The sequence below is a fragment of the Pipistrellus kuhlii genome, unplaced genomic scaffold (genome assembly GCF_014108245.1).
Source record: "Pipistrellus kuhlii isolate mPipKuh1 unplaced genomic scaffold, mPipKuh1.p scaffold_m20_p_2, whole genome shotgun sequence".
In the NCBI taxonomy this organism is placed as follows: Eukaryota; Metazoa; Chordata; class Mammalia; order Chiroptera; family Vespertilionidae; genus Pipistrellus; species Pipistrellus kuhlii.
In genome coordinates this window covers 49,026,990-49,042,466 of record NW_023425515.1, presented here as the reverse complement: position 1 = coordinate 49,042,466, position 15,477 = coordinate 49,026,990, and the positions used below count along the sequence as shown (strand labels likewise).

Genomic DNA, 15,477 nt, shown 5'->3' with positions numbered 1-15,477 from the left:
AACCAGAATAGATATGGATGCAGCCCCAAGATGGTAAGAAGCAAACACCTGTGTCCCTCTGTCTGTGCCTTCTGTGGGCTCCCAGTCAGCAACGGACTTCAGCCCTTTGCCCAGAGGGAAAGGCAGAGAGATGGAGGGACGGTGTCAAACTGGAGAGGCTAGAGTGAGAAGAGCCTTAAAATGTAAGCCGCCGGGCAAGGCAACAGGACACGGAATGGGCAAGAGGCGCAGAGATGGGAGAAGAGCCAGGGCAGCCCTCGCTCCCGGGTCCAGTCGGACCGATGAGAGTCCTGTCCTCTCCACCTGCAGCATCGTGAGAGCTGCGCTGGGCAGAGGCCAATGGGGCAGAGACTGCTCGCCGAGAGCAGACTCCGTTCCCTGGGCTCACAGCTGACTGCATTTCCCAGCCTCCCTTGCAGGTAAACGGGACTTGTGTGCAGGTAAATGGGGATGGAAGTTGTGTGCACCACTTCTAGGCCCAGCCCATATCCACTCCCACGTGACCCTTCCCTCTGCTTTCCCCATGGGCCACCTACGTGAAGAGGCTTCTGAGGACCCTGAGGAGGGAGGAACCCGGGCAGAAAGAGTGCCTGGATTCCTGAGTGACCACAGGGAAGGCTTGTCAGCCAGGAGCATCTCCTCTGGGCTTTCAGAGAGTGACAAACTGACCTAGATTCTGTTGAGCTGTTGAGGTTTGAGGTTTGTTTGTTACAGCCGCTGACATCGCTTATTCCAGTATACTAACTTCTCAGGGGGCCTGGGTGGAGACTGGGTTCCAGGGATGGGACAGACCTATGAACAGGGAGGTTTTCTACTCTAGAGAGAGTCTGGAGCCTAGACCCCAGCTCGGGTTCCCCAAGTCCTTTTGGGGGGAGCAGCAGTCATGCCAAGGACACGGAGGCCGTGCTTCCTAACTCGGGGCTGAAACCACCCTCCTCCCGGCAAGCAGCCCTGGAGATCATCCCACGGGGAGAAGGTCTCGTGTGTCCAACGACCCCAGAGCGGGCAGCTGCGCAGGCTGCCCACCCACTCACCGATGGCGTCCACCCATGTGACCACCTCGTCCTTGCACAGGTTTTGGCAGGTCTGGTTGTCAGCTGGGCTCCCTGAGTGAAGCAACAAGCACTCGACACAATCCCTTTGGAAAAGAGGCAGCACACGTGGTTGTTAGACTCTGGGTAGTGGCTCCACACAGATGTAATGAGCTCCCAACAAGGCCGGCCCAGCCCTCCTGCGCCCGAAGGCCCTGGCTCCTGCCTGCCTTCAGGTGTTTGGCTTCGGGGATGTTCCGCTCTGCTGCTCTCCTGCGTGTGGTGCCGGGACAGGGAAGCCCCAGGGTCCTCGGAGGAACCAATCCGGGTTTGGAGCCCGGTCTGGACATGTCCAGGTGGAGGCTAGAGAGCTTTCAGATTCTGATGGACACCTGACTGAGGAGTCTGCTCCGAGTCCTGGCCGGGTAGCTCAGTTGGTTAGAGCCTGGCCCCGACAGGTCATGGTTGTGGGTTCAAGAAGCAGCCAGTGAATGCATGCATAAGAACAACAAATCAGCCGAAACCGGTTTGGCTCAGTGGATAGAGCGTCGACCTACAGACTGAAAGGTCCCGGGTTCGATTCCGGTGAAGGGCATGTACCTTGGTTGCGGGCACATCCCCAGTGGGGGTGTGCAAGAGGTAGCTGATTGATGATTCTCTCTCATTGATGTTTCTAACTCTCTATCCCTCTTCTTGCCCTTTGTAAAAAATCAATATATTAAAAAAAAAAGAACAAATCAATGTCTTTCTTTCTCTCTCAAATCAATAAAAATAAAAATTTTTGAGTGATAAAAACCTGTGACCCCAGCCTTGAGGAGGGGTCCTGACACACCCTAGCCAGTGCTTGATGGCTCCGCGTAGCCCAGCTCTCAGGATGCCCCCCACTGCCCCGTCACCGCCTGGGCAGGACTCGCAACCCTCCTACACGTTAGACTCTCCAAGGGGGCTCTGATGACAAAGCACCCCTGCCTGGGTGACCCCTCACCCCCCACCTATGGAGTCACATCTCTGGGGCAGATCCCAGGTCTCTGGGATTTGGATGAACAGTGAGGGCTGAGAACCACTGTCCTGGACACTCTCAGGCTCTTCCCACCCCACGGAGCTCGCCTGGCAGGCTCCCCATGGCCCTGCTGTCCACGCACCTGTCAGCTGAGCTACACTCAACTTTGACAGAGGCTACAGGGGGAAGCCCCCCAAGGAACCCCCATTTCAACAGGGCCTTCTGGGGAAAATGAGTGAGAAGCCCCTCTCCTCCCCACTCAGGCCCACAGTTGAAATCAGATATCATGTGAAATGCTTCATTAAAACGGTCAACTAATAACTCATAGTTATACTTTCCACAGTCAAAACCCCACTCCGGAAACTCCCCTTCCACCTCAGTTTCATGAGGGAGAACAGGACTCCTGAGGACGCCCGGCCAGGGAGCCAGGGTCCGGCTTAGGGCCCGGGGGCCTGGGGATGGGCACACAACCGGGACAGGATGGTGAGAACTCAATTCCAGGGAGGAGTGGGCTGAGGCGAAACCACCAGCCTCCTGTGAGCTGTCAGGGACTTTGTGAAGCAACGAGGTGAGATCCCCCAACAGGGGCTCCCTCAGGAAATGAGGTGAGGACTCAAGGGCTTCGCCCGGGCACCGGCGTGCAGGGTGACCTCACAGCGCCGCAGCCACAGGAGGGGCTGCCCTGGGTCCTCACCCCGGCTTTCCCGCCGGCTGTAGGGACCTGAGGGCTGTGCATCCTGCAAAGTCTCCAGCAAATCACCAAGGATGTACAACCACAGGGTGTCGCCGTTATCATTGTCTGCCTTTTCATTCCTCGAGATTAAGAGGCCAGTGACTGCATTTCCAGGGCAGGCACTGGGCACGGGAATAGACCTGGAAGGGAGCATGAGAGCCTTTCTCTTACCCCCAACCCCCTCCCCCGCCCCCAGGTTACAGGTGAGGGCCACCTGAGGCCAGAGAGAAGCCAGGGCAGCTGGGTCCAGCCCCCAGGTGCCTGGCTCCCAGTCAAACCTCCCCAAGTCCTGACTCCCCTTTCTGCTCGTTAAGGAGGCCAGGGAGTAGATCATGAAGAGAAAGTGGGTAAGATTTTCTCACCAGGGTTCTCACATGCCCAAGAGTTCAGCTATCCCAGATTGGTCAGGAAATCCCGCTGGCCTGGGCTGACTTCAGGGGAACGTTCTGGAGTTACAAACAGGCTGGTGACATCTGCATTTCCCCGAGGCCAGTGCTCCAGAGCCAGGCACGGCAGGCTGGCGCCGACCAGAAAGGGGAGGCTCCCGCTATGCTCGTTCATGCTGGCCCACTCCAGCCTCGGGGTTCACACCAGAAAAAGAAGGGAGCTGCTTCCGGCCTGGGCCTCCGCCTGGGCTGGGACTCATCGCCCCTCCACCCGCATCCCCTGCGGTCACTAAGCCACAGGGCCGCTTCTAGGACACATTTCCTCATTCTCCACGGAGTCATGTCAGTCTCGGGGGTCAGCAAACTGCGGCTCGTGAGCCACATGCGGCTGTTTGGCCCCTTGAGTGTGGCTCTTCCACAAAATACCACGGCCTGGGCGAGTCTATGTTGAAGAAGTGGCGTTAGAAGAAGTTTAAGTTTGAAAAATTGGCTCCCAAAAGGAAGTTCAATCGTCGTCCTGCTGATATGTGGCTCTGTTGACTCATGTGCTTGCCGACCACTGGTCTAATGTATGTGGCTCATGTACTGGGTTGAGACTTGGGACGTGTGGTAGTCACATATTAAAATAACTGGACAGAATCTGCTCCTGGAGATCAGCTGAGGCTGAGTGTGAACTCGCCCACGGGGATGGGTGTGTGCTTAGTTCTAGAAAGCAGAGTTCGGCTGCTCTGAAACCCCGGGGGAAGGACACTGGCTTTCATGAGAGTCTCCCAGCAGAGCAGCAAGTAGAAAAGCAGCCTGACATACCAGTAAGTCCCTCTCAAGGGGACTTGTCTTTTTTTTCTTCTTTTTTTAAATTGCAACTGTGCCGTGAAAGAGAGAGAAGGCCCATGTGGCCCAGAGACGAGTAAAAAGGCTCCCTGACAGCAACCCTTCGCTCTGCTGGTGCCTTCGGTATTGCATAACCGGTAGTCAATAGTCAAGACTGTGTCTTTTAGGACACGAACGCTTTGAGCATTTCCAGCGAGGGCTTGTTTCCCATCGGGGCTCTTTAATGGACCCGCGCCGTCATACAGCGCCTTGCTGCTCCCGATGAAGGGAATAAATGGGCTTGGTCTACGTCTATGGATTCCACATGCATCTCAGAGATTCTAGCGCATGCTGTCGTAGCGTGGCCCCACCGCCCACCTGTGCCCCAAGGACTGGGAACATACACTCCCAGGGTCCCGCTGGTGGGATGGGCCAGGGCACCTCCCTGCAACACAAAATGTGCATCACAGCCGTGAGGCCACGCCCCAAGGGCCGCTGCTTTCCGGGCTCCGGGCTCCGGCTCCAGGATCCCGCCCTCGGCCTGGGGCGCCCCCTTGAATGTCTATAGTAGGGGTGTCAAACTCAATCAGAGAAGGGGCCAAAATCTAAAATCCAGCCTAAATCGCTGGCCGAATGGTTTACTGAACAGTCATAAACTGTCATTGTGATGGAAACGCAGCGGAGTGCTGTGATGACAGCGCGGTGCGGGCCACATTGCAAGGCCTGGCGGGATGGATTTGGCCCGCGGGCCTTGTGTTTGACACATGTGGTCTATAGTGTTTCCACTCTTAGCAGGTCTGACCTGGGCCTGTTTTCCTCCTTCCTCCCTCCCTCCAGCTCCCCACCCATGACACAGAAATACAAGCTGGCCCTGTCCGTCTCGTCTCTGGCTCTGCAGCCAACTCCCCATTACCCACGCCTGGGCTGTTTGTGGCAACTGTCCAGCTGGGGGTCCTGCCACCCAGAATGCCGCTGCGCACAGCCTGCCGGCAGCCGGGCCCAGCTCAAGGAGTGTGAACTCATTTCATTATCAGCCCGAGCCAGACGTTCGGGGGGGAAAATCTGCCAGAAGAACATTGCACCCTTGCGTTCCCCAGAAATGCCGTCTGCGTTGTTATTTGTCTCTGACGGCGCCTCTGCTCCGCACTCTGCGGGCCCCTCAGCACGGAGGATGACACAGCTCTTTCTCTGGGAAAATTAGAGGCCGCCATGCCGGCTTTCCTGGTGGCGGAACTCGTCCGTTTCTCCAATGCCCTCTCGCTGGCAGCGTGCAGGGCAGAGCGTGGGAGGTCAGCCCGGGAATGTGACCCACGGCCCCGCCAGGCAAGGCCCGGGAGACACAATCCGCGCATTCATCAGCCGCATGCACGGAGCCAGCGCGCCGTTATCAGCACAAACGGAGCAGCAAATGCAGCCAAAACCGGTTTGGCTCGGGATAGAGGGTCGGCCTGCAGACTGAAAGGTCCCAGGTTCGATTCCGGTCAAGGGCATGTACCTTGGTTGCGGGCACATCCCCAGTTAGGGAGTGTGCAGGAGGCAGCTGATGGATGATTCTCTCTCATCGATGTTTCTAACTCTCTAACCCTCTCTCTTCCTCTCTGTGAAAAGCCAATAAAACATATTAAAATAAAAAACGCAGCCGCTGCAGCAAGTCCGTGTTGGCATGCCTTCTCCAGGACGGACGCCCTCCTACCCCCTTCGCTCCGATTGTGCCTTTGCCTCCGATTGTGTTTGTTTCAAGCGGCTGTGCCCCGCAGGTGCTTGGGAGAGGTTAAACTGGGGTGTGTGTGTGTGTGTGTGTGTGTGTCACTCAAGACAAGATGCTCACTGAACCCCCTTCTGGAATGCTCGGAGCACACTCGGAGATGTTATTCTGGCAGTCTTGGTTTTTTCCTGTTTTGTTATTTTCCTACAAAATCCCCAGGGAACCAGAATCTCAAAGATGCTATTTTAGGTCTTGTTAGTAAGAGTTTCGCTCCCCAGCAAGGCTGGGAGAGTGGAGCTGGGGCAGGGAGGCTGGCCAGCTAGGGCTCAGGCCTGGTCTGGGGTAAGGGGAGGGGGAGGAAGTGGGGCTGTGGGGAGGGCTATTACCTCTTGGTGCTGCAAGCATCTGGGCAGGTTGGGCACTTCTCACATGTCTCCCCAAAGGCTCCGGGCTCCGTGCACTGGCACTGCCCACAGACGCAGTGCCCGCGGTCGCTGCAGATCCGGCCCTCCTTGCCCCGGCACGTACTGATGTCTGTCGAGCAGTTGCAGTTGTCCCCGACGTAACCTGCGTGGCACTTGCATTCTCCGCAGTGACATTCGCCGTGTCCTAAAAGGGCACGCACAGCGAGTCAGCACCTGCCTGCACCAGCCCCCAGCGCCACCCGGAGCCAGGCGGGCTCTGGGGGCCAACAGAACGCGACCCTGTGCCCTCGGAGCCTGTCCGGGTGGGCAGCAAGGGCAGGGCCGCTGTGTGGCGGCTGGCGCTGAGCCTGGGCTCCCAGCTGGTCCAGAGCTTGGCCACGTCACGGCATTGGACAGGACCCAGAGAGCTCCAGCCTCAGTGGTTGTGTGACTCACACCCCAAATACACCACATCCTGAGAACAGGACCTCATGTGGCAGAAGAGACCTCGGAGCAACTGAGGATGGATTTTGAGGTGGGGGTTCTCCTGGGGTACCAGTGGGCCCCAAGGGCCACCACGAGGGTCCATGTAAGGGGAAGGCTAAGGGGAACGAGCCAACAGAACCGAGACGTGTGCTGTTCCTGTGGAGGAGGCGGCGGCGGCAGTGGCCAAAGAATGCAAGGAACGCAGCCAGCCCAGGAAGGCGGAAAGGGCGGGAAAACAGAGGCTCCCCGAGACCCTCCTCCAGAGCTTCTGGGGGGGTGGGGGGGGAGTGTGGATACCCTGACTTCAGCGCAGGGAGAATGACTGCGGACTCTGTCCTCCAGAACCGAGAGGATACCTTTGTGTTGTTTTAAGTCACTAAATGTGTGGGGATTTGGCACCGCGCAGTAGGAACCTAACACAGCTGCCATCCCTGGTCTGGTGAGACGCTGAGTTCTAGGTCTGGCTGTGCACCCGCAGCCCAGAGCAGGGGACTGAGGGGCAGTCCAAGGGCGGTGGTGGCTAACACTGAGCAATGCTCACTACATACGCATCGGGCTTCACGCCATAAACCCAACTGAATTTACACACACACACACACACACACACACACACACACGGGGGCAAGGGATCGCCACACTCCTCTTTTCCCAAGTGATGACACCGAGACACAGAAAGACAGAGTGGCTCGGTGTAGGGCAACAGCTGGCGGCCCTCAAGCCAGGACTCCAACCAGGGAGCCTGGAACCAGGTCCAAGGTCTCACTCCAGGACCTACTGTCTCTCGGGAGAAAGGGGACAGAGCAGGCCCGAACCAGGAGGAGAGCCAGCGGAGGGTGCCCTTCCAGAGCCTGCAGGAGAGGGGCGGGCACCCCTCAAGGTTCTGCACGTGGCACGAGCAGGGAAATGCCCAGCTCAAAGGATCCAATTTGTGTCAGTGTGTGTGCACCAGGCACGTGTGTGAGAGTAAGCATGCACACTAGGCATGTGTGTGAGGGTATGTGTGACAGAGTAAGTGTATGCACCAGGCATGTATAAGCAGGGGTGTATGCACATGTGACAGCAGGAAAAGCATGGAGAGTGCCACCTGCCAGCGGCCCGAAGACTGACAATGGATTCTCAATTCTCTACACCAGTGGTTGGCAAAATCATGAGTCAACAGAGCCAAATATCAACAGTACAACGACTGGAATTTCTTTTGAGAGCCAAATTTTTTAAACTTAAACTTCTTCAAAATAGACTCGCCCAGGCCATGGTATTTTGTGGAAGAGCCACACTCAAGGGGCCAAAGAGCCGCATGTGGCTCGTGAGCCGCAGCTTGCCGACCACTGCTCTACACCAGCAGGCGCCGAAAGCAGCGCTCTAAATGGGACCTAGATTTTAAAACTCTCCCTAACACTGTTGTCGCAGCATGTTTCCTTCCTGATGCCATTCTACTCAAGTGGTATTGTGTGGTGAAGAATGTATTCCCTGAGCACGGGCAGGAGGCTGGAGAGGCTGGATGGGCATCAGACTGGGGGCGGGGGGGACTGCATTTCCCTCCCACACCCGTGTCAGTCTCACAGCACCTTCTGTGAGACCCCCAGGGAGTATGACCCACAATCCAGGTCAGGACCACACCGCAGGGAGGCTCTGCCCCACCACCTCATCCCGCCCCTGCCCCTCTGTCAGCTCTGCAGTGCCAGGCGCTGCAGGTGGTGGGAGGCCATCTGCAGCAGCCAGGCCTCCGGCCCTCCCAGGCCAACAGCCTCTCCGCTCGCTCAGCCAGGGGCTCAGAGCCACAGAAAGCCTGTGTGGGGCCAGAGCACCCCCCACCTCACTGCAATGCTGAGGCATAGGGTGGGAAAGCCAGGCAGGGCCGGGAGGCTGTGCAGTGCAGTTTAACCCCCAAGAAGCCGGTGTGCGGTGTGTGCAGCGTGAGCTCCAGGAGAGAGCAGCCCCCTGCTGGGCTGTGAGGGAGGGGGAGAGTGGGTGCACAGCTCATCCTGGGGAGGGGACTCGGCCCCTCTTTCCCCCGGTCTACAAACAGCACCGGTGTAAGCCATGGTCGGCAGGAAACCCCTCCCCACAGAAAGCCTTCCCAAATGAAACAGCTCCAAGCTCCAATCGCAGCATTCCCTCACTCTCTGGCCTCGGGGACCACACTGGTCAAGAGCCTGTTTTAAATTAGCATGGCTCACTGTCAGGGGTAATTCCCCTCCCCCCACCACCAACATTCTATGACGAAAATTTCCACACCAGCAGCCAAGGGAAAGAACTGTACAGTGAACACCCGGCTACTCACCGCCCACCTTCCACTGTCAGCATGTTACCTGCTCCTGCCGCTCACTCTGTCTTGCCCTCGATCCGTCATCCTTCAACCCATGCTTTAAGAAACATTTCAAAGTGAGCTACGGCGCCAGTGCACACCGGGGGTAGGTCTGCCATCTAGCTCGGGCACTCTCCGACGCCCGTGCATCACACCATCCCGCAGAGCAGAAGCACAGGGAGGGGAAGGCACAGGGGTGCGGAACCTCCGAGCAGCCAAGACGGGCCAGGCCAGGGGGCTGCTCTCTGCCTGAGACAGTGAGAGCTGTTTTTCTTTCTGCGCGAACTGTTTCTGGCAGCCATAGGAGACGGCCCAGCCATAACCTGACACAGTATTCCCACGTGTGGGAGATGCGGAGAGGAAGCAGTGTGTGATCTCTGGAAGAGTGGGTTCCGGTTGAAGCGTGTGTGAGCTGATGGGAGAAGCTGTTCCCCGTGGAGACCGAGCCTCCGGCTGAAACCGGTGGCAAACCGGGCGGAGGCCCGCTGCTCTGTGCTGTCCACCAGGCAGCTGAGCGGCAGGGACACCCAGCTGCTTCGGGTACGGCAGGTGCCGAGAGCCCCCAAACCCAGTCCACAGCCGGTGCAGGTGAGCGGGCCCCGACAGAGTCGGGAGTAACCTTCTAGTTCGGGTTGAAGTAGAGTCAGGAGTCACGGATGGGACAGAGTGGGAGCTGACGATACTCGGAGTCGCGGGGAGAGGGACAGGACTCGCCACAGAGATGTGAGCTCTTCCTGAAGGCCCCTGAGACACCTGAGCACAGCGAAGACTGGGCAAGAAGGAACAGCGTGCAGGGACCCTGGAGAGTGGACGGAGCCCGCGGCCACAGCCCAAGCCAACGGGATGCGCAAGCCAGTGGGCGTCCCTGAGGGACATCAGAAAGTCCTCAGCCGTGTGGCCTTGGGACTCCAATATTTGACGTTTCCAAAGCAAAGTTCCAGCAAGCCAGAGCTAGGAGAGAAACCCCAGGCTCTGTGCTGGGCGAAAAGGCCGAGGCCACCTGAATGTGCGTCCTGACTCCATGATAGCTCGGGCTCAGCTTGTCTTTCACAGACGCCACCGTGTCCTCCTACGCACCACGCAGGCAGGCCTGCCGGGTAAGGACTCTTTTCCGGGAGCCGGGCTGGGCCTCAGCGTCCTCCTCAACATCGCACTCCAGTAGGTCCCACCCACTCCTGGGCAAAGCACCAAGATGCAAGCACTCGCCATCTTGGCTTAAAGCTCCTGAGTCTCCCTTAGAAGGCACAGCCCACAGAGTGTGTCAACAACTAGCTAGGTCTGGTCGCCTTGTGTCCTAATCCCAACGCCTCAGTCCTACAGCTGGGCCTCCCCGGCCTTCCCCTCAACCGGCTTGCACGGAGGTTCCCTGCATCTCCTGGTGCGTCCTTGGCCTCTCCTAACACCCTACGAACACATGACATTAAAATGATGAGGGTTGGCAGGGTGGCTCTGTGGTGCAGTGTAAGATTAAGAGGCATATACCACTTAGTAAATGAATGAAAGCCTATTGTGGACAGGGTTTGTTAATGAGGCAGATCAGATTCCAGTTTGACAGGCAGCCTGTGAATGAAGGGAGGAATCTACCAAACAGGGAACCTGCTGCTTTACTCCAGAACTCGGTTTCTCCAGACTAAGAAGACATCCTCAGTTAGAAAACCTCCCTTAGATCAATTAAAGTACTTGTATGCATGCATATAAGCCTAACCAATGGACACAGACAACAGGGGGGCGAGGGCATGAATGGGGGGGTTGGGAGGTAATGGGAGAACACATATGTAATACCTTAATAAAGAAATTAAATAAAAAAAGGAAGAAAATGGTGAGGGTCATTTGGCCCTGTCCCAGAGATCAATTTCCTGTCAATCACTGAATGGAGGATGGGCACATGGTCACAGAGGGCCTAAGAACACACAGAGGGCCTAAGCAATGCCTGCACATCAAAATGAAGCCCATATAGAAGGCTGTCCCCAACGCCATGGCAGAGCGAGTCGAACGTAACACGGCGCCCTTTTAATACTGTGCAGACTTACAAATGTTTTCATTGCACGTAGATATGGATATTGAGAGGCACGTGAAAGTACTTAGGGAGCTGTGAATTGTCCCATGTGCAAGTTATTATTAGTACTACCTTTGTTAGGATGATGGATAGCTAAATGGACAGGAAGTTGTAAATGTGTCTGTTTATGCGGCATTTCAGCTCCACAGAATTCAACAGCTTTCCCTCAGCACAACAGTGCTTGTGTGGGCCGGAGGCCAGCTCGCAGCCCTTGCCTCCTTTCATAAACTGGAAAGGCAGCTATTCAGAGGAAGAGGCGCTCTTGATGTAGGCTGGGAAGGAGCTGCTGGCAGGGAAGGAGGGGGACCAGGGCCTGGAAGCTGCAGGGGACAAGAGAGGAAGCCGAGCCCTGGCTCTGGAGAGGTCAGGGAGGGCAGGTCCTACAGTGGCTGCTGGGCCTCGTCCTCAGTGGGGATGTGAGCGCAGAATTCAGCGGGTGGTGGGGCGAGGCAACAGCTAGCGCAGGCAACCCCACAATAACTGGTTGTGCAGGGGAAGGAAGCGAGGAGGGCAGGGGACACTGAAGGTGGGATATATCTGGGCATACGTCTGATTAAAGAAAAAGATTCAGAAGAGAGAGGTTTGGGGGGAAATGGAAAGATCGAGTGGCAAACTCCAGAGATCAAGGCAAAGAGAAGCAGTGGGAACGCGGGGGGGACGTGCGGAGGGGTAAGGCTGTGGCGGAGGGAGATGCTCCATCCTCAGGGCCAGCAGCAGAGTTCAAGGCCATGGTGATTGGCTGCAGGAAGGCCACGGGGCTGGGCTGGAACCAAGTTCAAGCCTGCCCCCTTCCTCCATTCGCAATGTACGCTGGGCAAGACCCTAACCTGAGGGATGATCTGTTTGCTCATCTGTCAGTGAGGACAATGCATTCCCCGTGGGGATGCTGCTAGAAGGATGGGCACCATTGCAAGTGAAGGCCCTCACCCAGGATCGGGCACATGAGGACGCCCTGGAAGTGGTAGCTGTAACTTCGGGACTGGCATGGGGCTGAGCGATCCAGGGGCTGGGAGACCAAGGTGGTGGGCAGCTCGCCTCGGGGAAATGTGGTGGACAGTGGGCCCAGGGGGAGGGGGCGAGCGTGAGGTGGAATGTAGGGGTTAGGGATGGGGAAACGGTGAGGTCCATGCAGTGGGAGGGCACAATCTAAAGGAGGAGGGGCCTGCGAGGGGGTGAAGCAAAGCTCTGAAGGGAGCATCAAGAAGCAAAGTGGGGGTGAGGGGGAAGGAGGCCAGCTCCCCCAAGCCGCCCCAGCAATGCTCCTGGGGACCATCAGTTCCAGGGGAAAGAGGGTGGGCTCCTGCAGAGGCTGGGGAGGAAAAGGAGCCTGTCACATGAAGGGTGGCCAAGAACAGCGCCGGGACTCAAGGACACACTTGGATAACGGGGCAGGAGGCACAGCGGCTCATGCAGGACTTCCGGAAGCAGAGTGCCTGGGCTGGCCCCTGAATCTGCGGTTTACCAGCAGGAGAGAGTGTTTAACCCTCTGGACCTCAGTTTCCTCGTTTTTAAAATGGGACTAATAAAATGCCCCCCTTGGAGGGTTGTTGTGTGAGTGAATCCACTCAGTCTGGATAAAGCACTCGGTGTTGGCATATAGTAGGTGCTCAATAAATGCTAGCGATCTCCATCATCATCACCATCATTGTCATCGTCATTGTGGTTATAAGGGGAGCGAGCGGAGGAAGGCTTGGAGAAGATCTTGGAGGAGTGGAGGGAAGTGCTTTCTGGGAGCTCAGATCAAAGCCTTTTGGGGTCAAAGTTCCCATTAGGTAACCTACTCCACACCCAGCCAGAGGGGAGAACAGCTGGGGCCCCAGAGCCTGGGAGGAGGCTGGCACACCAGGGTGCCTGCCCAGGCGCTGCTTGGGGAGCTCTGGGAGGTGTGCCAGAGGATGGGGGGGGGGGTGCACAGGGCAACCAGTGAGGGAGGGGACTGAACCTGGCCCCAGCCAGAAGGTACAGCTAGATGCCCGAGGCAGGGCTGTGACCCGTGAGATCCATCTCTCTCTATAGCTGCTCCAAAAATAGTTCCCATGCAACTCTGGAATGCACTGTGGCTCCCCCAGTGGCAGCTTCCGTCCTGTCCCCTCCCCTCTCCTCCCCTCCAGGCTGGCAGAGTGGGGAGGTGGGGAGGGGGAGGACTAGCTCAGTTCCTGAGGCAGGAAGGAATTCCCTTTCTCCTTTCTCCTGTTCCTGCCCCCTCTCCCTCTCTCTGACACGGGGTATGCAATCACTTCCTCTCGGTCATTGTGTCCTCTTGGTGTCTGCGCTCTCCTCACAGCCCTGGGGCAGGGGCTCCCTCTGCTTCCCTCACAGCCCTGTCTGCCCAGTCTCCCCCACCTCTCAGTCTGAGCCAGCCATGTAAACAGGAAGCCCTGAGAGAAAAAGAAAAGAAGGGGTGTGACTGGAAAGCCTTGGCTCATTTGGGATATTTCCCTGTCACCAGGAGTCAGATCTGTCTGGAGCCTCTGGGCGAGACCCTGGCCCAGCTCCCGGACAACTAGCTCTCTAACAACCTCCCCAACAACTCAGAGCTGTCTGTGCTTCCAGTCGAGGGGTCTGTGGGACCCAGGGGCCCAGAGAACCTCCGGCGCCGGGGCAGCTGGGAGCGGAGCCCACAGCCGGGCCCTCTTCAGCATTGACGGGAGTTTGCAGCCCCCTCTCTGAGCTGTGGACACACAGCTGAGGGCAGCCTCACGGTCACTGCTCTCCTGGCACCCACACAGATCTCCATGGGGAACAGAAGCCAGACGCGAGCTGACCTCCCTGTGGCCAAACAGACCGACAGGCTAGCAAAGGGCAGGGCCTTCCCGTCTGGGGCTTCGGCGGGAAGGGGAAGTCCCTGCGAGGAAGCGCTCTCCCGGTTCTTGTTGACAGCACATCAGTGTTCCATAACAGGCCCTCCCCGTCCTGAGTGTCCCTGCTCAGCCAGGCAAGTCTGGCCCCTGGGCCATGTGCCCTCCCCCTGTGTTCTCTTTCCCTTCCACGCACTGGCTTTGGTCCCAAAGAGTAAAACATGGAGCTTCTTGAAAAGCACAGGACATGTTCACAGTTCCCTCATAAGGGATCTTTAGTGTAGCTCCCGGAACCTCAGCAGAAATGAAATAAACCTCCGGGGGCAAGAGATTAGTCGCTCTTGACATTGGTGTCCTCACCCCAGGCTTCCTGGGCCTGTAAACACCGAGGGGGGCTTGCCACGGACCCGTTACCAGAGAATGTGCCAACCACGGCCACCTCCTCCCACCAGGAAGCACAGCACAGCGCCCCTCCCAGTACACACCGGCCCTGAACTCACTGTGCAGAGTCTCCTCTGACCAGCTCAGTCCTGTCCTTATCCCTCCACCTGACACTCCTTGGAGCTGCTCAGCCGGGGACATCCTTTCTGGAATGGAAGCCACTGCACAGTCTCAGCTCCCTGCTGGCTGCTCCGGGCAGGAGGCCAGTTTCCTCACCAATGAAGGCGGGAGAGTACCTTGCCTATTTTACAGGACTGGGAGCCTCCCTCTAGTGAATGTGCAACAGAGAAATGTGTGGTTTAAGCACTTTACCTGAATTATCTCATTAGTCCTCCCATTAACTCTATGTGGTGGTATAATTATTACTCTAATTCCCCCAGTTATGAAAAATGAGGCACAGAGAGGCCAAGTAATTTATCCAAAGTCACAGAGCAGGTAGGAATCAGGGCTGGGATTTGAACCACAGTTGTGTGGTCCTGGAGCCCATATTTCTAACCACTATACCTTCTGTTTCTCCAGTATAATCCAGTCATGATTAAGTGATAAAAATTAAGACAACAAACAGGATAAACATTCAAGGTGACTCAGGGTGTGGTATAGTTGAAAATGTACAGCAGACCTATCCACAGGGCTGGCTTTTTATCACTTATCAGTAAGCCACTCTTGGCCATTTTCTGACCTGCAGTCCCACTTGTTTATTTCTTTTGTTTCCCTTGCTGGAGGAGACATATCAGAAAAAATATTGCTACAAGAAATGTCTGAGATATTACTGCCTATATTTTCTTTCTCGGATTGCTATGGTTTCGAGTCTTACATTTTGAATCTTTAATCCATTTTGAGTTTATTCTTGTGTGTGGTGTAAGAAGGTGATCTAGGTCCATGGTTGGCAAACTGCAGTTCGAGAGCCACATACGGTTCTTTGGCCCCTGGAGTGTGGCTCTTCCACAAAATACCACGGCCTGGATGAGTCTGTTTTGAAGAAGTGGCATTAGAAAAAGTTTAAGTTTAAAAATTTGACTCTCAAAAGAAATTTCAATTGTTGTACTTTTGATATTTGGCTCAGTTGACTAATAAGTTTGCCGACCACTGGTCTAGGTGAAGGAATTAAGCAAAAGAAACCATCTCCCCCTTCTTCCCCAAAACCCCTCATAGACACAGAGAGAAAGGGGTGGAGGTGGGGGTAGGTAGAGGAGGGTAAGGGGGGGATAAATGGTGACTGAAGGAGACATGACTTTAGTTGATGAATACACAATACGATATATAAATGATGTATTATAGAACTGTACACTGGAAACCTATCGAATTTTATTAACCAATGACAC

At 56.3% G+C, this 15,477-nt stretch overlaps 1 protein-coding gene across 4 annotated transcripts in view; it reads right to left on the bottom strand.

The window, feature by feature from the left end:
- ITGB5 (integrin subunit beta 5) overlaps nucleotides 1-15,477 on the bottom strand; it is a 117,766-nt gene that overhangs the window by 5,336 nt on the left and 96,953 nt on the right. For 3 of the 4 annotated variants that reach the window (XM_045583931.1, XM_036444815.2, XM_045583932.1), the window contains 2 exons: nucleotides 6,052-6,274; nucleotides 1,035-1,138 (listed from right to left, as the gene is read on the bottom strand). The exons of the other annotated variant lie outside the window; for it this stretch is intronic. In XM_045583931.1, coding sequence (XP_045439887.1) covers nucleotides 1,035-1,138; nucleotides 6,052-6,274 — 327 coding nt within the window. The remainder of the gene's footprint in view (nucleotides 1-1,034; nucleotides 1,139-6,051; nucleotides 6,275-15,477) is intronic. 4 annotated transcript variants of the gene reach the window in all.